At 36.3% G+C, this 17186-nt stretch overlaps 1 protein-coding gene across 2 annotated transcripts in view; it reads left to right on the top strand.

Annotated features, from left to right (window-relative positions):
• Positions 1 to 1089: 1089 nt before the first annotated feature.
• Positions 1090 to 17186, top strand: part of LOC308702264 (uncharacterized protein) — a 35115-nt gene continuing 19018 nt past the window's right edge. Inside the window, exons 1-3 of one of the 2 annotated variants that reach the window (XM_081384972.1) lie at positions 1090 to 1280; positions 3429 to 3584; positions 7883 to 8121. In XM_081384972.1, coding sequence (XP_081241098.1) covers positions 8004 to 8121 — 118 coding nt within the window. In that variant the 5' untranslated portion in view covers positions 1090 to 1280; positions 3429 to 3584; positions 7883 to 8003. The remainder of the gene's footprint in view (positions 1281 to 3428; positions 3585 to 7882; positions 8122 to 17186) is intronic. The other variant, XM_081384971.1, reaches the window with a different exon arrangement.

The raw sequence follows: 17186 nt of genomic DNA, 5'->3' as shown, positions 1-17186 counted from the left end.
GTTAGAATACTCTGATTTGGAGTCGTTTGTTTGAACTTTAGGGGTGTTTTGGGAATGATCAGTAGATAAATATCTAAGAAGATTATGTAACTGTACATTTGGATCTTATTTTAACTCCAGAGATTATTGAGGTCTCACACTTTCTGTTTTATGTAGTAATATATTCTGTCCCTCGCCATTTTTGGAGCAATTTCACTACACATCAACCCATTTATATCAAGCGTGTTACTTCGTAGGCGAGTAGGTGCTGAATTTCTTTTCCACCGCAGTGCAGATAGAACTGGATAAGATTTGTATTACTTTTGTGTGAAATGACAAATTTAACTTTGTACAGCCAAGTGTTTTGACAGTAACAGAGGGATTGTAAAAGAAGAACACTTGATGAAAACTTGATCCAAAAACTCAGGCCTTGAAAAAGTATGAATATATGCAGTACGAGTGCAGGTTTTTGAAGAATATGACCAAATATGATGATTTTGGAGATGGTAATAAAAGCAGATGAGTTTTAAATTACCATTACTTCCATTAAATTGTCAAGTTTAAAAGTTGTATAACCTACAATCCAGTTTAATGCGCCAAGACTAAGTTATCCAGAGGTTGCAACCCACTTCTGCAATCAAATTTTTTCTGGGAAGGGAACTGGATATTCAATGAGAAAATTGTATTCTGTCCATTGGGAATTGACTGGATAATGAAAAGTGGGTGTTGCAAAGCAGAATGTAGGCAGATGGTTGAAGGAAAAGGGTTGAAAAGAGTGCATGGTGATTTCAGAAAAAAAGAAAAGTTGTTCCTTTGGTTTTAAGATTAGGTTAAAGATTTGTTTCATTTTCTTTTAGAATATAATCAGGCACAATAAGAGCAGAACCATGTTTTTGAAAAGTATAGTAAATGGAACTATTTTGACTTTTTTGACTATTTTGATTCATGGCCCTAACATCTGCGTGCTGACTTCACCAGTTTCTCCACAGCCAACTTTCTCCAAACACACGTGTTTATGGGTGTGGGTCTTTCTCTCCAGAGCCCCTCTTCATATCTGGTCCAGGGAGCAACTGCAGCTTGTTTGAATTCAAAGGGTGGGGCTACAAGTTCAGATAGCCAACATGAGAAAATGTGAGGCTCATATCTGAAAAACACCAGAGAGAGACATTCCAACAGACAGACAGATAAAGAGGTGAGCACATGGCCCTTTAGCTGCATACACTATCAAACTCGAGACTAAGTTCCAGTGAGTGGACGTCAACTGGTGAAACGAGGCAAGACAACCTGCTGCAGTTGGCCTGGTAAGTTTCAGCTCTGTCATTCACTCCACTTTGTTGTTTTTTTTGCTGTCGTGAGACCCTCGTGTAGCTTCGTAAGGACACGCTGCCCTTTCACTGTGACAGAAGGTGGGGACATTAGATCCATGCTGCAAGGCAACACCTGCAATGTAACTAATTGTCGGTCTCATTCTGTCAGCGGCGATGCTTTCGAATTTGACAAATAAGACTCATCACAGGCGCCTGGTCCTTCGTGTCATTTCTGCCTTTTCCTGGGAAAAGTTTGAAATAATCCACAACACCTTAATTAGCTTCCCAACGCACGTATTCCTCCTCAATGTGACTTTATGCTGGATTTAGGACAAAAACTGGCTGTTCGCTGACTGATTTGTAATGTTAAACATAGTTGGCAAACTCTTCACTGATTCCAGTTGAATTTAGGATTAGCATGCTGCTAAGCTAACATTGCAAAAATTTAATAAGCGTAAAAAGTAAATAGCACTCTTAAATGTTGGGTAAAACATTTTTTTGTTAGACTAGACTTTTTCATTATTTAATGATAAGTGAATATCTAGTCAGCTTCAGGATCAAAGTCAGGTGGATTCTGATTGGCTGTCTATGTTTTTATCATTCATCAGCTTTCTGAAAGTGATTTCAGCTATATTGGTCCTCTGTGTCATTGTTAGGACTCCGCTATTCTCATAGAACGATTATTAGAGCTTTATAATTATTGTTATAGGTATTGTCCTTAGAACGGGCCTAAAGAGCACAAATTGAGTAAGATTCCAGTAGTTGATGTTAGCATGTTGCTAAGCTAACAACATGATACTCTAATAAAAAGTACATATGACTAAAACTATTGATTAAAATAGTATTTATAGTAGATTCAAATTTTTATTGATGTTTTTCAGTATTGAATTAAGTGAATTTCTAGTCGACACATCTGCCATCTTACATTTGTTTACACGTAGACTAGCTTATTAAAGAAGCATAAGTACAGTACACACACAAATATTGAGTAAAATTGTGATTTTTTTGCGAAAAAAATCTACAATACTTTTTAAACGATAATTTTCAAGGTTTAACATATTAGCACTTATCTGCCATTTAATTACAAAGAATTGTCTCTTATTGATTCCAGTAAAATTTTATGTTAGCTTGTTGCTGAGCTATCAACCTCATATTCTAATATGCATAAAAATTATATAGCACCCATTAAATTGAATAAAATACTTTTTATGAGAATGTTTTTAATAGATATTTTGTGAAGTGAATTTTTAGTCGACTCGTCCACCATCTTGGATACATTTCACGTAGCTTAATACGCATGAGAAGTACTTTACACACAAATATTGAGTAAAATATTTGTTGTTTATTATCCTACACTTTTTTATTGATACTTTTTGAGTATTTTATCAATTATAAGTGTATAATCAACATTTCTTGAGTCTTCCGCCATCTTGGATTTTTTTTCACTGAGCTTGCACTAGATTCTGGATTTCCTTCTTGTAAAGGTTACATAAGGTACTGCCTTAAAATGTGTACCAAAAATGTATTGTAGCAGGAATGGAATTACTTTGAGCATGTTTATATTGCCTTAAAGTAGATTGAGGTAACATCATTTATCTTTAAACACAGTTGATATGTCTTTAATTAGCTGTATGTGCATATGTGAATCTATTACTGCTAATCTCCTCTTTTGAAGATGACCCTTTTGGTTATCATAACCGAGACTGTGTAAAAATCGTTCTTAAATAGGGGAGGGAAACTCTTTCAAAGCCAAATGAAAATGGCAGCATGTACTTAGGCTACGTGAACTGCCCAAGATCGTCAGTAAACAGTTTCATATGTTTTTGACTGATAACTTTGAACGCTCACCAGTGTTTCATCCAATGATTAATTTTCTAAAAATAAGGGCGTGGGACTGTATGCGTGCAGTGGCAGCCAATCAGAAGCCAGATCACGCTTGGAGATTCTGTGCCGCAGCCAACAGCTTCACAGTCTGATATCGGACAACTGTCGACACTTTCTGTTCGCAGCTGATGTGTCAGAGCTAACTGAGAGTCTCATGCAAGCCGTTTCTTGGTATTTGCACCAGTATTGAAGCAAATACAGTGTTAAAAACATGATTGTACATACATTTGATTTTGAACATGTATTTGTATTTTAAAGACTGATTTAAAATGACTACTAGACCAGTCGAACTATCCACCGTGTCAGACTACTCAACCAAGTCAGACATCGGGCATGTGACTCACATCCCTTCATCCATAAGCCCAGCTGATCCAGCTCCACAGACCACAACATGGATTTTACACAATGCCACATGTAAGTGTGTTTCTCATATTTCTGAACAAATATAGAGCAATTTATTCACTCTTTCACGAAATCTTTAGTGATTGAGTAGGCTAATTCTAATTTCCCTTACTTGAAATGTATTTAAAGGGATAGTTTACCCTAAAATCTTATTTGTTTATTCACTTTCATTTTTTCATCCCTGTTATTTATTTATTTTTTATTTTTTTTTTATAAATGTATTATAGGCCTTGTATTATTGTAGGCTATATTATAAATACAACATTAGATAATTGTTTATTCACTTTCATTTTGTTTCAGTCATGAAATTATATTGATTTATTTGTTTATTTCATTTGTTTGTTGTCATTGATATATTACATGTATTATGTATTATATTTGATATAATTATATATTCATAACATTCTTCAAAAAATCTTAAGATGTTGAGATCTGAAAGGACGGGAAAAGTAGGACGACAGGAAAACCGAGTAAATACGTATGGTGTTTTGTGATTCTGGTCTTGTAGTGCTTTATTTAGGTTGGCCTCTGATTTGGTGCCTTTGAAAAGTGCATGATTGGTGTACGTACTCAAGGCCTTTTCATGTAATGAATGTAACAGCAAGGCTGGCGAAGTGTGTTTTGGTTCTTTAGACTCCTTGTGTTTGGATTGTGTTTCAGGGTCATGAAACTGGATCTCCTTTTGGAGTAACACTAAATAACCTCTTAATATAATAAGCAATATCACACGAGTAGCAGTGCAATATGGCGCTATGCACGGCTGTAGGCCGTAAATTAAAAGGGTGGTATAATGCCCTTTTCACAAGATGTAAAATAAGTCTTTGATGTGTATGTGTGTATGTGTATGTGAAGTTTTAGCTCAAAATACCCCACAGAAATTTCTATATATCATGTTAAAATTGTCACTTTTTGAGGGTGAGCAAAAACGCACCGTTTTTGTCTGTTCCTTTAAATGCAAATGAGCTGCTGTGCCACAGAGGGCGGAGCTTCAAGAGCTCCTGTCCTTTTACCTCACACACACATACACTGAACATTTCAAAAGCCTTTTATGTTCAAACCGCATTCAGACAAATGATGGAGAAGTGACAACATGTAGAACGTGACAGGACATTTCTGAATGGTTAGTTGATGAATTTATGTAGCTGATGTGTAGTTATCTTCTAGTCATTGATTAGCATATTCTGTTTTGATAATCTATAAATAGTGTTCAGGGGGCGGGGTTTATGTAAATTCTAGGGTTGGTGATGTCACTAACCCTGGAGGAATGTCCTTGTTGTAGTCCTTAAAGGTTTCAGCACGTTCACTCAATATCATGCTGAAATATCATCATGTGACTGACTACATATGAGGCAACTTTATTGGACAACATTTTTTCCTTGAATTAATTAATAGCTGTCAAAACTCATTTTTATCACGGAAAAAAGCCATACAAACATTATTTTACAGAAGCTCCCTTGAGAAACAATTACTGGCCAAATGGGGTTTTAGCACATACTGTATTGTTATGGTCCTTTTTGTGAGCGCACAATAACTGTTATACAACGCTCTCCATCTCTCTCTTTAAGTTGCCGCATGTATGGCAGCCCAATAATCTCAAGCTTTCAAAACATTGCTCGCTCTACGTCGGCCCGCGCGCTGGAGAGATGTGCAATTTGTTTAGCGAGGGGCACTCTTTAATGGCTAAAGGGAGGAACGCAACTGGAAGAAAAGCCTTTTATTGCTCCAACATGGAGATCTTTCAGACAACAGCAAAATATACAGGCACTCCACTTTCCTGCCAGTCAAAGCACAGTCCATCTAAAGAGATGGCCGAATATGTGTGGACAGGTAGGCCTATTGAATCAGTATCTTTGCCTTTCACTTTGACTCTGAGATAGGACACAAAAGTACTGAGGAGAGATGCAATATTTTCATTGACCAACAAAGAAAAAAGGTTTACAGTTATAATTTAAATATCTATATATTTATTAAAGGGGTGGTTGATTATGATATCACTTTTTTTACTTTAGTTATTGTGTAATGTTGCTGTTTGAGCATAAACAACATCTGCAAAGTTACAATGCTCAAAGTTCAGAGCAAAGGGAGATATTTGCTTTTAAAGAAATAGATTTTTAAGCCCTATTCAGGCGGTAATTGCTTTGTCATTTACAGGTGTAAAAATTGTTTAAAAAATTGCTGTTTGAGTTGAAAATGTCTTTTCTCCCATCATCCAGGCAAAAATTCCTGCTGATTATAATTTTTGCCAGATATTTTATTTTTATTTTTGAAAAATGTCAAAATTTTTGGATTGAGTTTTGATGTACTTTGAATGCACTGATGTGTATTGATGGTGTATTGATGTTTCTATATTTGGTTGTGTTGTTTGTATTTGCAGCTCGTTTTGGCATTTGGTTGCGTTTTGAGTATTTGCAATGTGTTTCTGAATTTGTTTGCTTATTGAGCCTGGTATTGTGCTGCTTGTTTCTGTATTTGGTTGCGTTGTGAGTATTTGTAGCTTGTTTCTGTATTTGGTTGCGTCGTGAGTATTTTCAACATGTTTTTGGTTGCGATGTGAGTATTTGTAGCTTGTTTCTGTATTTGGATACGTTGTGAGTATTTGCAGTGTGTTTCTGAATATAGTTGTGTTGTGAGTATTTGCAGCTCTTTACTGTATTTGGTTGCGTTGTGAGTATTTGCAGTGTGTTTCTGAATATAGTTGTGTTGTGAGTATTTGCAGCTCTTTTCTGTATTTGGTTGCGTCGTGAGTGTTTTCAACACATTTTTGGTTGCGATGTGAGTATTTGTAGCTTGTTTCTGTATTTCGTTTGCGTTGTGAGTATTTGTAGCTTGTTTCTGTATTTGGTTGCGTTGTGAGTGTTTGCAGCTCTTTTCTGTATTTGGATACGTTGTGAGTATTTGCAGTGTGTTTCTGAATATGGTTGCGTTGTGAGTATTTGCAGCTCTTTTCTGTATTTGGTTGCGTTGTGAGTATTTGCAGTGCGTTTCTGAATTTGGTTGCGTTGTGAGTATTTGCAGTGTGTTTCTAAATTTGTTTGCATTGTAAGTATTTGCAGCTCTTTTCTGTATTGTAAGTATTTGCAGCTCTTTTCTGTATTGTAAGTATTTGCAGCTCTTTTCTGTATTGTAAGTATTTGCAGTGCGTTTCTGTATTTGGTTGCGTTATGAGTATTTGCAGCTCGCGTCTGTTTTTGGTTACATTGTGAGTATTTGCAGTGTGTTTCTAAATTTGTTTGCATTGTGAGTATTTGCAGCTTGCTTCTGTATCTGGTTGTGAGTATTTGCAGCAAGTTTCCATATTTGGTTGTGTTGTATTTGCAGTAAATGTGTTGTCAAACTGATGAAGATGTGTTTTCTGTAGTTGCAGCACGTTGAGCTTTCTCAGCCATCATACGTTTAGGCTGTTTCTGTGAATTGTTCTATAGCTTTTGTGAACAAGTCATTCAGTCCAATTTGAGAGTGAATCAGCCAATCATTCAGATCAGTTCTTCGAACCTGTTCACATTGTTTACTAAAATTATTTGACTCAAAATAGAGATTTTTAGCATTTAGAAGATTTAGTTGCATTGTCTATTTGCATACATTTTTTACTCATAAAATTAAACATAAATCTTGCAAAAAAAAAGCAACTTCGAACTGTTGTTTCAGTATTAGGCAACCCAATGCGTAAAAAATAATATATTATATAATATATTATCAATAATTGAGACCACTTATAGCAAAGTTTGAAAAGTGATGATGACAACTATTAATTTTCAAATGTTTTTAATCATGTTTTTCAAAGCATTTCTCTGACACAAGCCTCAATTGTGCCAAATACCCAAATTCTAATGATAAAATTGTCAAAAAGTAGCCGTATCTCATCCATAAAAATGGCCGTAATTTACTTCTGGAAAAATTACTGATCAATGTCTGATTTTTAAATCAAATCTTGTCAGAGAATCATTTGAACAGGTTCACAAAACCGGTCTGAATGATTCATTCAGGAATTCAGCTGATCAATTTGTTCTCAGTTGGACTATTCGGTCATGAAATGGATTGATAGAAATGTTCACAAATGTTGAGTCGAATCTTTTGTAGTGGTAGAAAAACACTAAGATTTCCTATTCCAACTAGATCCTGATAATGCTGATATTACCTCACATCCATGTTAAACAATTACCGTCTGAATAGCACTTAAGATCTTTCGCTTGTCTGTCCTACCTTAATGTCAGGTAACGGAACATTTTTCGGAATTCATAACGAGACTGTGCTTCATCTCCAGGCTGTTGTTAAAATGTATTTTGAGATTTATTGTTATTTTGCTTCTTTAGATCTGGAGGGCGTCCTCGTCTTTTTCTCGTGTGCCAAATCGATTGCAGGTAAACTAATCTACCTTTGAAGTCACCTGAATAAAGAAGCCCTCCAGACGAAAGCTTTTACCGTACATGCCGAATGGACAGGGAATTGTGGGATTGCAGTCAATGGGGCCTGTCATGGTTTCCATGGTTGCTGTCTCCAGGGAGACGGCAGATGAGAGAAGCATCCTTGCTGATATGGGCTCAGATTACATGTGAGTGGATGTTGACTTCATGAAGACTCATTTATGTAATGTGAATGTGGTATTTTTATGGTTTTTTAAACAATTTGCCGTACTACCCATCCCTTCAAGAGTTCAAGAGTTTCACATGAGTATTGTTTTTAAAGATTTCATTCAGTGATAATGGTTCAGTGATTCAGTGAGTTGTCGACTCAAGAACCAATCGGACCAAATCAGTCAAATTCGTGATTCGGGAATTAATTGTTCAATCCGGTTTGTGAATGTATCAGTCAGTCCATTTCACAAGCAAATCAGTTGTATGTAGTGAATCTTCATTTAATTTGGTGAGACTGGTTGTGTGTGAATCATTCTTTTATTTATTCAATAATTCAGTCAAAGTTGTGAGTGAATCAATCATTTAGATGGGTGAATGAATCATTAAGACCAGTTCTGTCAATCATTCAGACTGATTCTGTGAATCATTATTTCTTTTTCATGATCACGTCATTCAGACCAATTTAAAAATTAATCAGTCATTTTGTTGGATGAATTAACTATTCAGACCAGTTCTGTGACGGGTTCTGTGAATTGTTTTATTGTTTTGGCCAACAAGTTATTCAGTCTGACTTAAGAGAGTAAATCAATTAATTTGTTTAGCCAATGAATCATTCAGACCAGTTCTGTGAACCATGGAAAAAATTTGACTCAAATGAACGATTCTTTAACAAATTAGACACTAATACCAACAACGTATCATATTCAAGGCCCTGGTATTCTTTATTTACTGCGTTCTGCTCCATCTTTTAAAGTATTCCCCTTTAGCCGTGAGTGCGGAAAGACGCATTCGCACCATGCGCACTATCTAGTGGACTTTTGTTTTCATGTGCTTAAGTCAAGTCAAGAAACAAAGTATACTTTGGCCTTAAAGGAGAACTCCGGTCAATTTTAACATTGAGCTCATTTTTTGTACATTTTTTGTACATCACGCGCATAGGTTTAGTTACCTATGATCACGCGCGTGAACTCGGCAATCGATTACTTTGGACTTCAACCGAAAACAGGATGTAAACACAGGTATTTGCGCTGGCTTAAATAACATCATTTTTATACATATCTTTCACATCTACTGCAGTCAGATTCACTCGTGTTCACTCAGAAGGAATCACTCACATTAGCTGTGCACTTGTAATGACACATCAAGGATGTTAAGAGGCTAAAAGCAGGTTTAGTACTTGCCCCATTGAAGTCAACAGGGTGCAAATTTTAAAAATAGAATAACTCGGTGTAGGCAACACCGATTTTTGTCGTTGTTCTCTGTATTGACAGCACTCTAAATGTACAAAAAAATGAGCTCAATGTTAAAATTGACCGGAGTTCTCCTTTAAGGCTGTTATGATCCAACCAATTCCCAATGGGTAATATTAAATCCTGCTCTATTTTTTTTTCTCATTGACCATCCTGTTTTAGATCACATTGCATTGATTTTAATAATGTCATTCATGGTTATTAACAGGTCTAAGGTGATCTAACGTCAATAAAGTGGACTACGAGCGGGTGGACCTCAAGGGGGTCAACGTTTAACTGATGAGCATTCTGCTACCAAAAAAAAAAAAAGCATTCTGCTTTCTCCATTGACTTCCATTCAAAATGTAGCCGCATTTCGTCAACACAGTAGATGTCTACCAATGACAAACTGTTTTGTCTGGAACTTTAGTTGGCTTTTGACTTCTCAAGACAGTTGTTAACAAAGGAATTGGAAGACATTAGACCTCCTTGGTTGACCTGCTAGGCCATGTTTGGTGAACTTGGTTAGAGCCAATAAGGGCTGTCATGTAAAACCATGAGCTAGTCTGACTTCAAGGCATGAGGTTGAGAAGCGTCTCTGACATTGGACCAATGTCCATAAATTCGCCAATTTTCCACTGAGAAGGACAAGATTAGAAGAAAACCCCAGAGACTTTACCAATTCCACCGCTGACATGAACTTGGAAGGACACAGGGTTAAGGGTTAAGAACACAGCAAAGCGGTTCACACGTCTGCTGAAAGAAAACCTGAGGCATTAGATGACATGAACATTCACTTTAGCACGATCCTAGCAAAAAACTAAAAAAGGAGTGAAAAACTGAGGTGTGGATTGTGATTTCCTGTACTGTCGCCACATTCTTCTCACTTAAAGTGAGAGCATCACACACACATTTTATTCTGAGTGAAAGAGAGATGGGATGCAGACAGGAAGTAGATATCTAGTCACAATTTTTCTGTTGCCGTACAGGCAGACAATAATTGGCATTGAGCGATCCGGACAACATGAGTGCGCTGGTAGTGTGTGTTCACACTCCCTCGGGAACAATAATAGCCTCAGAAATAACCTAAAGCTTTAAAGTGGAAACGCAAACATGCTACAGGAGAAAATGGACATAACTGTAAGTGTGTGTGCTACAGACTCTCTCTCTGATATACACACACACACACTGCGTCTGATTAAGTGGGAGTGCCGGTTTATCATAGGCTCTCAGGGAGTCACGGACGCTGGGCTACAGGACTCACACAATGTGTCTTGCAGGCCTGATAGCAGCGTTCTCAACTCTGCCAAAAGTCCCAAGACCACCAGCCAAAATACTTCTGTTTGCATTTGTCTAATTTAATAGACTTTATTTTGTTTAAAAATAAAAGTATTTTATTGACATCATGTGAGTGAAAGGGTGAATAGAAATATGTATTAGTATTTACTATATCCCCCTCTGAATGGATCAGTTAAGTGAGCAGATCTTTTAAATTAACATATCTTTTTAAAATTAATGGATATTTTAAGTCAATGGATCTTTTAAATGAATGAATCATTGACTGACCGAGTCATTGATGGATTCAATGACTTAAAAAGTTACTTAATGAATAAGTAAACAAATATGAATTTTAGTTTTAGTTGGTTCAAAAGATTCTACTGAGATGAATCAAAATATTATATATAAATTGCATTTTGTCAACATTCATTATGGTGAATAGCTACATGTTTGAACAAATCTTTTAGGTGAACTTTTTTTTTAGGTGAACAAATCTTAAGTCAACAGATATTTTAAGAGAACAGATCTTTTAATTAAATTGAGTCACTGACTGAATGAGTGATACAATGACTCAAAAAGACACAAAAGTTATGAATAAGTAAACAACGGTCATTCTAGTGAATGCGTTAAAAAGATTCACTAGGATGAATCAAATACCACAACACTAGTAGTGAATCACCAAGTACTTGTAGAATACCAGCCTCTATATTTTATTTCAGGAGGAAACAAAACCACATTTTTCAATAGAGTAATATTTAATGCACACTTTTATTGAGCTATCGCTATATGTTATAGTTTACCTTATGTAAGTGAAAATACTTCCATCCTTTATAGTAGACATCATGAATTAAATGGTAAATTTGCGTTTTCTATGGAAAAAGAATCTGGCTTTGATGTGGTCTCAAATATTTAGAGCTGTGTACATGTCTTCATTTCCCTTACATTGATATTGTGCCTACAATAATCTGTTTCAGAGTCTTTACCCAGAATCCCACTGTTCCCTTGTCTTCCTCCATCAATGAGAGCGGTGACAGCAGGAGCAAGAGACAGTGGCATATTTCCGTTGCATTCTGGGATGTGAGTAGACAGGGGTGCTCGGAGTAATTATCAGTTTGGTTGTGCTGTGCATCTTCAAGCACTTCATTGGCGTTCTGGAGGCTCTTAAAATCTTCACTGTTTGTCTTAAAAGACAAATGGCTTTTGCAACACATTTAACCTGTATAAATGTAATGTGACGTTTTTTAAATCAAAAAAGAAAATTTAGTAGGAAATAATGTTGGCTAGCCTAAGATTTATTTAGATGACATTTATTAAAACAAAAAAGAATCAATTTCGATGTCATAATGATTTTATAATATATACTGTTTGTGAATGTCAAAGGTCTGCAAAGTTTTTAAGATCATATTTCGTGACAAATGGAGTTGGTGTCTCCCAAAGTTGTCAGTAATTCCAGTCTCACTTCCTGCACATTACTGTGTATCAAGTGTTTAGGAAGAGCTAAAATTGAGTTATGGTAATACATGTTTTGTGTCCGAACCACACTGTAAGCAGTAGACCAATCACAACAGACTGGGTCATCTGACCAATCAGAGCAGAGTAGACCAATCACAACAGACTGGGTCATCTGACCAATCAGAGCAGAGTAGACCAATCACAACAGACTGGGCAATCTGACCAATCAGAGCAGAGTAGACCAATCACAACAGACTGGGCCATCTGACCAATCAGAGCAGAGTAGACCAATCACAACTGACTGGGTCATCTGACCAATCAGAGCGGAGTACACCAATCACAACAGACTGGGTCATCTGACCAATCAGACCAGAGTAGACCAATCACTACAGACTGGGTCATCTGACCAATCACAACAGATTGAGCCATCTGACCAATCACAACAGACTGGGTCATCTGACCAATCAGAGCAAAGTAGACCAATCACTACAGACTGGGTCATCTGACCAATCAGAGCAGAATAGACCAATCACAACAGACTGGGCAATCTGACCAATCAGAGCAGAGTAGACCAATCACAACAGACTGGGTCATCTGACCAATCAGAGCAGAGTAGACCAATCACAACAGACTGGGCAATCTGACCAATCAGAGCAGAGTAGACCAATCACAACAGACTGGGTCATCTGACCAATCAGAGCAGAGTAGACTAATCACAACAGACTGGGTCATCTAACCAATCAGAGCAGAGTAGACCAATCACAACAGACTGGGTCATCTGACCAATCACAACAGACTGGGTCATCTGACCAATCAGAGCAGAGTAGACCAATCACAACAGACTGGGCAATCTGACCAATCAGAGCAGAGTAGACCAATCACAACAGACTGGGCCATCTGACCAATCAGAGCAGAGTAGACCAATCACAACTGACTGGGTCATCTGACCAATCAGAGCGGAGTACACCAATCACAACAGACTGGGTCATCTGACCAATCAGACCAGAGTAGACCAATCACTACAGACTGGGTCATCTGACCAATCACAACAGATTGAGCCATCTGACCAATCACAACAGACTGGGTCATCTGACCAATCAGAGCAAAGTAGACCAATCACTACAGACTGGGTCATCTGACCAATCAGAGCAGAGTAGACCAATCACAACAGACTGGGCAATCTGACCAATCAGAGCAGAGTAGACCAATCACAACAGACTGGGTCATCTGACCAATCAGAGCAGAGTAGACCAATCACAACAGACTGGGCAATCTGACCAATCAGAGCAGAGTAGACCAATCACAACAGACTGGGTCATCTGACCAATCAGAGCAGAGTAGACCAATCACAACAGACTGGGTCATCTGACCAATCAGAGCAGAGTAGACTAATCACAACAGACTGGGTCATCTGACCAATCAGAGCAGAGTAGACCAATAACAACAGACTGGGTCATCTGACCAATCAGAGCAGAGTAGACCAATCACAACAGACTGGGTCATCTGACCAATCAGAGCAGAGTAGACCAATCACAACAGACTGGGCCATCTGACCAATCAGAGCAGACCTATTACAACAGACTAGGCAATCTGACCAATCAGAGCAGAGTAGACCAATCACAACAGACTGGGTCATCTGACCAATCAGAGCAGAGTAGACCAATAACAACAGACTGGGTCATCTGACCAATCAGAGCAGAGTAGACCAATCACAACAGACTGGGTCATCTGACCAATCAGAGCAGAGTAGACCAATAACAACAGACTGGGTCATCTGACCAATCAGAGCAGAGTAGACCAATCACAACAGACTGGGTCATCTGACCAATCAGAGCAGAGTAGACCAATCACAACAGACTGGGCCATCTGACCAATCAGAGCAGACCTATTACAACAGACTAGGCAATCTGACCAATCAGAGCAGAGTAGACCAATCACAACAGACTGGGTCATCTGACCAATCAGAGCAGAGTAGACCAATCACAACAGACTGGGTCATCTGACCAATCACAACAGATTGAGCCATCTGACCAATCCGAGCAGAGTAGACCAATAACAACAGACTGGGTCATCTGACCAATCAGAGCAGAGTAGACCAATCACAACAGACTGGGTCATCTGACCAATCAGAGCAGAGTAACTCTCGGAAAGGAGAGGTTTAGAGAGACTGAATCTTTGAAAGAACCGTTTTCAGACTCTTTGAATTGACCTTGGATGCACGTAAACCTGTTGTAGGAGACCTCCAAAAAAATATAAAAAATTAGGAACCTTTAAAATAGCATAATAAGGGCCCGTTAATAGAAACCAAATGTTTCACTTACATGTTCCCTGAGACACTGAGTTCAACATATAAATACATCTTTGAGATCTTTGTGAATAGCTGTCATTTATGCTTTATATAGACATGGCATTAAGTTCAGCTCTCAACATGCAGGAATGAAACTCCCACATGAGAAATACCTTATTGAAAAGATACAAAACCCTTTCTTCAATCTCTTTGTTTCATTAGCTAAATATGGAATGTGCAATTACAGTGTGGTTTGGTCCCACTACAGCTTTGACATCTAATGAAATGTTCTCACAAATGCACACAAGAAATAATAACATTCTTTACCTTCTGCTTCCAATTTAGTCCTGGGAATTTTTCTTCCCTGAAATGTGCATCTTAATTGTTCTGTTTTGAATTTACAAAGAGAATAAATACAGTTGATAGCTACATAGTTTTATTTTTAGCTCCCTTGTGAAAAGAACGTTAACTTCAGGTAACCTACAGTAATTACATTTGAGGTCCTTCAAAAATGAAATCAAAATCAAATCTACAAAATACATATTTGTTTTGTTATATTGGGACTTATTACACCTAATAAAATATGCAAAAATATGCATTTGCATATTGTATTATAAGTGGTGTGGAAAATTCACATCTTTTCTTTTTTTTATTATTGTTCAACTCAATGTTTGATACTTGACAGAACAATTTTACAATAGATTATATCATTTTAAATAGGCAATATAATTGTAAATTCTTTCATTAAAAAACTCATTTTTAAGATAAAATGGACAAAAAAATCAAGGAAAATTTTCAAAAATATTATGATATATTGTTAATATGATAAATTGCTGGGAACAAAATAGATATATACGATGGATGGATGGATGGATGGATGGATGGATGGATGGATGGATGGATGGATGGATGGATGGATGGATGGATGGATGGATGGATGGATGGATGGATGGATAGATAGATAGATAGATAGATAAAGTTTTTGCAATATGTTCATTTAACAGAACACAATTCTTTTCTTCTCATTTCATTTATCATTCCGTAGCTTCAGAGAAAAAGCTGAGTTGTCAAAATAGCTTGCGGAGAACATCATCAAATTTTTTTTTTCTTTCGAGCAGATGCGTTGGGTGTTGAGGGAATATTGACGACAAGCTTTCTTATCAGACCTAGAGCTTTTTTTTTTTGCTTTTTTTTTCAGCTGCAGCAGAAAAAATTGTTTTGCAGGAATGTAATTTCATTTAGTGTTCACGCTCACGGCCCCTCGCTGAAACGCACATTGGCGGTCCACGGATCCCTGGAGATCACCGACACGCCACTGAAACCAGTTTCCAAACTGTAATAACCCATGCAGTACTGAGGCGGCTGCTTATAATGCTTTTCAAAAAGTAACCAACGTGCAACCAGGGTGTGAATATTGGGATTGGGTTTTAAGTTTGTTTTCATGTTACATATAAATCCAGAGCAGATATGTGAAATTTAGGTAGGAATAGACACAAACCTAATTTTCTCCATATAGGCCTACATATAATATAATAATGTAAATAAATATATGCAGTTAAAAAAATTATTTCATAAATATAACCTACACATATACGCTATACACATATCTTTTTATAATAATTTCTTAAAATCTTAAAAATGTATGATAAAAAATTAGTCACATTTTATATTTTGTCATCAGGAAAACATTTATTTCATTCAAAGAAAAAATGCTATATATATATATATATATATATATATATATATATATATATATATATATATATATATATATATATATATATATATATACTGATATATATATACTGATATATATATATATCCATACACACACACGTGTAGGTTTTTTCTTTCATTCTTTTATGCATTTTATGACATTTATTTTTCAATATCATATATTATTTAATTAGGGCTGTCAAAAGATTAATCGCGATTAATTGCATCCAAAATAAAAGTTTATGTTTAAATAATATATGTGTGTGTACTGTGTATAATTAAATTTGTATATATAAATACACACACATGCTTGTATATATTTAAGAAAAATGTGTAATTTATATAAAAAAATATATTTATATATAATATAAATTATATATAAATATATACAGGATATGTATGCAAACATTTCTTAAATATATACATGCATGTGTGTGTATTTATATGTGACCCTGGACCACAAAACCAGTCTTATGGGTAATTTTTTTAAAAATTGAGATTTATACATCATATGAAAGCTGACTACATAATCTTTCCATTGATGTATGGTTTGTTAGGATAGGACAATATTTGGCCGAGATACGGCTATTTGAAAATCTTGAATCTGAGGGTGCAGAAAAATCGAAATATTGAGAAAATCTCCTTTAAAGTTGTCCATTTCTATTGGCGATAGTGCTGCATCTATTCACAAAAATAAATGTTTTGTATATTTACGGTGAGAAATTTACAAAATATCTTCATGGAACATGAACTTTCCTTAATATCCTAATGATTTTTGGCATAAAAGAAAAATCTATAATTTTGACCCATACAATGTTTTGTTGGCTATTGCCACAAATATACCCGTGCAACATAAGACTGGTTTTGTGATCCAGGGTCACATATATAAAAAATAGTTATACACAGTACACACTCATTATGTAAACACAAACTTTTATTTTGGATGCGATTAATCGCGATTAATCTTTTGACAGCCCTATATTTAATATATTATTCTTATTTTAAAGGAGCTGCAAACCCTGTCTTCCATCATAATGAAGCCTGCTATAAAAAGTTCACTTTTTTGTCTTATAAAGTTTTA

Source organism: Scardinius erythrophthalmus, assembly GCF_964197995.2.
Source record: "Scardinius erythrophthalmus genome assembly, chromosome: 14".
Classification (NCBI taxonomy): Eukaryota; Metazoa; Chordata; class Actinopteri; order Cypriniformes; family Leuciscidae; genus Scardinius; species Scardinius erythrophthalmus.
This window is presented reverse-complemented; position numbering and strand designations above follow the sequence as displayed.